Source organism: Drosophila suzukii, chromosome 3 (genome assembly GCF_043229965.1).
Source record: "Drosophila suzukii chromosome 3, CBGP_Dsuzu_IsoJpt1.0, whole genome shotgun sequence".
NCBI classification, from domain to species: Eukaryota; Metazoa; Arthropoda; class Insecta; order Diptera; family Drosophilidae; genus Drosophila; species Drosophila suzukii.
Genome location: NC_092082.1, coordinates 69,181,401 through 69,187,234, shown reverse-complemented (window position 1 = coordinate 69,187,234; position 5,834 = coordinate 69,181,401). Strand labels below are relative to the sequence as shown.

Here is a 5,834-nt window from a genome sequence, read left to right as displayed (position 1 = left end):
ATTAAAGGAAACCTAATACACTAAAGATTTGCGAGGGCGTCAAACACATTTAACGCTTAATTACATTGAGGCCGAGAGGCAATCGTGTGAACAACCGCACACAAATTTCCACTTCCTAATTAGGCGGAAAAATTAACAGCCCTACTCCGAAAAGCGGCCCGAAAACCCACACCACTTATTGCGCTTTGGCAATCAAAGCCACTGACAGAAACTATAAAATTTCAGGGCTCACGTATGCCGCTCACTTTCGCATTTATGGAAATAATTAAAACTGATTTGGCGCCTTAGCTTTTGGCCACAACCATCAGTACCGCCCCCTCAATTAAGTTGCACGGCTTTGTCATTCAATTAACCATTGCACTGCCAATAAGTGAGTAGCACATAAAATGTGAGAAAATGCGAACGTGACCGCGTCCCAAAGTGTGATAATGTACTGTGATTACTATCCTTGGGAAAATTGAAACATTCGGGAAATTTCTTGTTTAAATACCTATTCGTTTTGACTGAGGTAATGAACAGCATTTAAACATTATATAGTAGTTGCCTAAGGAAATAAGTCTTACAAATTCATAGTGGAAAACAACTGAATAAGAATTCAATCGAACCTAATATTTTCATATTTTTTTGTAAATGAATAGGAAGCCATTATTAATAAAATCTTTGTAAAAAAATCATATAGTTAATCTACGTAAAATGAAACAATATATATGTATGTATAATCAATTATTAATATCTGCTTCATAACTTAATTAACTATTGCTAAAAAAAATACATAGGTTTAATATACACCGTCTTATAAATATAATAAATAATATATGAAATTTTAACCTCTTAAGTTCAGTTAAAAATCAGAACTTAATCTGCTCTTTGAAATATTTATTGATTTGTCAAAACATTTATAAACATTCTATCGATCGAAAGTGCGACCTGGGATTTGGAAAATATGAAGCCTTTTCCACAAGTAAAATTTTAGAGACCCCGTAGCTTCCCTTGGGTAAAATCCCTTCGAAATTGCGGCATCTACAGGCGATTTTTGGCCAGGAAAATGGTAGCTTCAACTTTTCGGCTCAGCCTGGGCAGCTGCTTTGTTTTTAGAAGCTTATGTGCTCATATTTTGCATGCCCAGGACTCGGGGAAAGGGGTGGATGTGGACAGGGAAGCCGGAATGGATTCTGGAATTTGTGGCTAAGCTTCGATTCGTTACAATTGGCCAATATTTCGGCTTTGTGCTGTGAAACAATGTGGCCTAGAAGTTTGGCAGGCGATTTTTGATTTTAGCGGGCCAAAGTCAAACGAATTCCCTTATGTACAAGTTTGCCCCCCTCTATGCCTGTGTTCCCATTCTACTCTCAATCTTTCCATACTTTCTTTTGTGCCCGTGCTTGCTGATGCGAAGGAAACCGGAAATGAAAGTTTTGGCAATTGAATTATGGATATAAAATTGCGCTTGACTTTCGCCGGTCCAGGGAGACGATAGTTTTACTTGCTCTCCCCGGTTCAATTTTGTGTTCGTTTGATTGTTTCACCCATGATGGGTCTTGCAGGAAAGGTCAGAGTTGGCCTTGGATCATTCCAAACGTCAACCCGTACTCGATCGAAATCCCCAAGTTATTTCACTCTCATAAACACTGGCGCAATATTTCTAGTGGCCGCTAGCCACTTGGTATGGGAAGATATTTGGCGCGTCTGCCCAGCGTGAGTGGTAGAAGTTCCTTCGCATTTTCCATAACCGCGTTCAAAAATCTCCCCAAGCGAGTCAGCGGAGTACTCAGTTTTGGACACATCATGACCGAGGTAAGGGTTTATATTTAAGCACGGAAAGCCATGAAAGAGCATTTGGATTAGTCTTTGCTAACATCTAACATCAATAAAATTATATAAGGCATAATTTTAGTTTGATATTATTATGTTTGGTATGTCCAACAATAAACTATGGATAAGATTCTATTAAATGGTCATTTTAAAACGCCATCTATCTTCAGCGTATATGTACCTTGAAATACATTTTACATGTAAAAACGAAGGTTATGCTATAGGGTTTTCAAAACCCTTTTATACCTTCTACACGTAAAATCAAAGGACACAGGCATATCCGTTTCCGTATCGATAATTATCATCTTGGTACTCGATATTTATGCAAATATCGATAAAGATCTCTGGATAAAATTAATGTATTGGAAATTTCAAACGATGCCCACCGTTTAGTAGAAAACATTTTCATTTAAAATATGTAAAAAACATTTAATAATCATTGTTTTAATAATATTCTTACCACCTGAACTCACGAAACTCCTTTGCGTAACCACATTATCGCCCCATGGCGAACTGTTTAACGCATTCAAGCTTAGAACTGTTCACTTCATTTTAATTAAGTTTAATCACTATCGTCGGAGGAAATCTCTTGAGCCTCCTCCGCCCCGGCATTTTCCTCCCTTGCTCCGAGTTCCTCCTCATCGCTATCAGAGTTTTCCATTGGATTCGTTTTGAGACGAGCTATAAGCTCCTTGGCGGGATTGAAAATGCCATTTGTTTGCTGGGAGCAGATGATGCAACGTTGTGACTTTTTGTACTGGGCCAGGGCGCACTTTTCACAGAAATAGTGTTTGCACCTGCGAGGAAAGTAAGGGTATTTGTCAGTAAATTAAAGATATTTAAGAATAATTTATACTCTTCCTACTCACTTCGTCACCACGGGATTGACGAAACTTTGGCGGCAGATATGGCACTTGAAAGGCAGCGACTCCTCGTCCGAGTGGATCTCGTACTTGCCATCATCGCCATCGGAATCGGCATCTCCCCTCCGTTGACTCTCGTGATCCATTTCCATTTGCCAACCTGCCTTGTAGTCACTGCGATCGTGCAGAAACTTGCAGCTGTCGCCAAAGCCGCAGTATCCCGTCTCCTTGTAATCCTTGCAAATATCCGGCTGGTAATCCCACCTCACAGTGGCTCTGAGATGAGCGGGTGCCCTAATGGGCCCACTTCGCACCATTCCAGAGCTGGCATTGCCTGCCGCCGTGTCCTGCTTTTTGTAGTACTGCGCATAGTTGTTGATTCCTCTGTAGATCTTATCGTCCGCCTTGCCCTCCAGTTCCTCGTTAATTTTTAGGGCTCGCGCGTGGATTGCCTGGGCATCGCGATCCAGTTCCGTGTCCATTTCGTTGATGGACGTGGCTCCCTGATCCTGCGGGCCACTGGGTAGAGCCTCGCGCTTGGACTTGTAGGCGATGCCCAGTTTATCATCGTCGGAGGATGTTGCTTCTTCTTCAGGTGCTCCAGCCTGACGCTTTGCCTTGTTCAGTGTTTTGGTGCTTTGGAAGTTAGGATTCGTGCGCTTTCTGCGGTTATCTGCCCGCACTAGAGCACTGGCTTTCCCTTGGGCCTCCTCATCACTGCTTTTCGCTTGAATATGTCGAATTATTAACCAATATTCCTTTTTGGCGGTAAAATATGTTAGCTCACCTGACTCGTTGCTGCTGCTTTCCTTTTTGCGGCGAATGCCGGCTCCCTTTTTGATATTCCGCTTCTTAAATCCAAAAGCCGAGGTGCTAGCCGCCTCTTCCGACATTCTCCGGCTTTAAAGGAGGTGTACTTTTCTATTAAATTAAGTTAAAAACAATAAACAATCTATTTCGCCAATTGGATCTGCTTCTTCTTCTAGTCAAGGAACTAGAGATGGTAGTTTTATAACAATCGGTGTTAATGTAAGTATTTTTGTAAAGTGTGCGGGCACACTGAAATACTATTTGGCGGGTGGATTTAAAAATAACGAAGTGTTTATGGTCTAAAATCTATGATTTCCCAGAGTCAATAAAACTAAATTATTTAAATACCTTACGAACACATGCTATAGCCACGCTCAGTAATACACAAGACAAGCAACAATTTCTTTACAAATCGGAAAGCCAAAGACTACCTTAAGTACCCAACATCAGAAAATAAATAAACAATTATAAGGGTAAAAAATCTAAGAAAAAAAATTGTTTAACTAAGTTTACTTTCTTAAAATAATACAACCATATGTTAATCTTAGTTTTGGAAACTTTTCTATAATTTTAAGCAAATAAATAAACAAATAGTTTAGTCCTGGGAGTGGTCCATCAGTTACCATTTTTCTTGCTGGTCTCAAAAATCCATAAATCAGAATTTAAATAGTTTTGGCATAAAAAACCTTATGACTACATACTATCGATAGATCAAAAATTGTTTTTAAAGCTCCACCTATCTAGGTTTTTTTTGGCGCTCCGTGAACGGTCACTCTTTTTATTATCGTTTATTTTTAGAAACAGAAACACGTAAATTTAATAGTTTTATTAAAAATTCCTGTCTTATTTGCTAATCGCTCATAATTTTCATCCCGTAGAACATGACGCTCGAACAGGTATCCAGCTCCAAGTGCTTCGAGGGCGAGCAGCGCGTGTATCGCCACCGGTCCGGCACTTTGGATTGCGACATGACCTTTGGCGTCTTCCTGCCGCCGGCCGCTCTGGAGGGCAAACCGTGCCCGGTGCTCTTCTTCCTCAGCGGACTGACCTGCAGCCACGAGAACTTCATCCAGAAAAGCGGCTTCCAGCAGCACGCCGCCCGTCACAATCTGATCGTCGTCAATCCAGACACTTCGCCCAGGGGCGTGGAGATTGCTGGGCAGGATGACGCCTACGACTTTGGCAGCGGCGCTGGTTTCTATGTGGATGCCAAGCAGGAGCCGTGGTCCAAGCACTACAAGATGTACAGCTATGTGACCCAGGAGCTGGTGGATGTGGTCAATGCCAATCTGCCCGTGGTTCCCGGCAAGCGGGGAATCTTTGGCCACAGCATGGGCGGCCATGGAGCCCTGATCTGCGCTCTCAAGAATCCCGGATTGTACCAGTCGGTTTCGGCCTTTGCCCCGATAGCCAATCCCACCGAGTGTCCGTGGGGCCAGAAGGCCCTCGCAGGTTATCTGGGACCCAATAAGGCTGATTGGGCCTTGTGGGATGCAACGCATTTGGTTTCGCAGTACGAGAGTACGCCGCAGGAACTCTTCATCGACCAAGGTGTATCGGACAACTTCCTGGCCGGCAAGCAGCTGCTTCCGGAGAACCTTCTGGCCGCCGCCGATGGCAACGACCACATTCAGACCATCTTCAAGCAGCGCGAGGGCTACGACCACAGCTACTTCTACATCGCCACCTTCGTCGCAGATCACATCGCCTACCACGCCGCCCTGCTCACAGCCTGAATGTATCCTTGATGGCGCTTCTGCTTGTTCTTTTCCAGCGGTTTGTATTGTACTAACACTCTAGTTTAGAGATAAATCGCAAGTAAATAAACCAAACATCTCGGTGTTTTTGAAATGTGTATTTCGTAGAGAAATATTTCGTGTTATGTATATCCTTGGTCTTGAAAATAAAATACGTATAAACAGGTATCGTAGGTATCATATAGTATTCTTCTAAGGTTTATCAATGATTACAAGAATTTAAGGCTTACACATTTTAATTTTCCCATTTATTTCTTTAAGATTATACAAAATTTTTTATTTTATTTATAAAAGAAAAGAATCCTGCTTATACAAAAATTTGCTGAATAGATTTTTGTTAAAAAAAAAGATGAGAAATAAGTGTATCATGGGTGTATGTGTACATTTTCAAAAAACGAATTTTTATAAATTTTCCTGATTATTTTCGGATCGATCCAATGGAATTTTGTATATAAAACCTATCAGAACCTTTATCAGAAAAATTCCACATCTTGATTAGGTTATTCTTTTTTCTATTAATTTTATGTTTTCTTTTATAAGTGCTATTTCATAAAGTTGTCGGATCCAGCTGGGATATGCTAAAAAATAAGTA

General features: G+C 41.3%; 2 protein-coding genes across 3 annotated transcripts; one reads left to right on the top strand and one right to left on the bottom strand.

Annotated features, from left to right (window-relative positions):
* The first annotated feature begins 1,642 nt into the window (after positions 1-1,642).
* LOC108005030 (S-formylglutathione hydrolase) lies at positions 1,643-5,408 on the top strand. 2 transcript variants are annotated; one of them, XM_017068165.4, is made up of 2 exons: positions 1,643-1,794; positions 4,364-5,408. In XM_017068165.4, the coding sequence occupies exons 1-2, from the start codon at positions 1,666-1,668 to the stop codon at positions 5,219-5,221; spliced, it is 987 nt and encodes a 328-aa protein (XP_016923654.3). In that variant the 5' UTR covers positions 1,643-1,665; the 3' UTR covers positions 5,222-5,408. The 2 variants fall into 2 exon arrangements, with proteins under 2 accessions (XP_016923654.3, XP_016923655.3); XM_017068166.4 differs by lacking the exon at positions 1,643-1,794 and adding an exon at positions 4,181-4,295.
* mdlc (RING finger protein mdlc) lies at positions 2,215-3,664 on the bottom strand. The gene is made up of 3 exons (XM_036817358.3): positions 3,463-3,664; positions 2,682-3,402; positions 2,215-2,609 (listed from the first exon to the last, which is right to left on the bottom strand). The coding sequence occupies exons 1-3, from the start codon at positions 3,566-3,568 to the stop codon at positions 2,375-2,377; spliced, it is 1,062 nt and encodes a 353-aa protein (XP_036673253.3). The 5' UTR covers positions 3,569-3,664; the 3' UTR covers positions 2,215-2,374.
* Positions 5,409-5,834: the final 426 nt, after the last annotated feature.

Coding starts and splice junctions, on each gene's coding strand:
- LOC108005030 (XM_017068165.4), top strand. CDS start 1,666: ATGGGAAGATATTTGGCGCGTCTGCCCAGCGTGAGTGGTAGAAGTTCC. Junction 1,795..4,363: donor TTGGACACATCATGACCGAG/GTAAGGGTTTAT, acceptor TTCATCCCGTAG/AACATGACGCTCGAACAGGT.
- mdlc (XM_036817358.3), bottom strand. CDS start 3,568: ATGTCGGAAGAGGCGGCTAGCACCTCGGCTTTTGGATTTAAGAAGCGG. Junction 3,403..3,462: donor AAGCAGCAGCAACGAGTCAG/GTGAGCTAACAT, acceptor GACATATTCAAG/CGAAAAGCAGTGATGAGGAG. Junction 2,610..2,681: donor GTCAATCCCGTGGTGACGAA/GTGAGTAGGAAG, acceptor CTTTCCTCGCAG/GTGCAAACACTATTTCTGTG.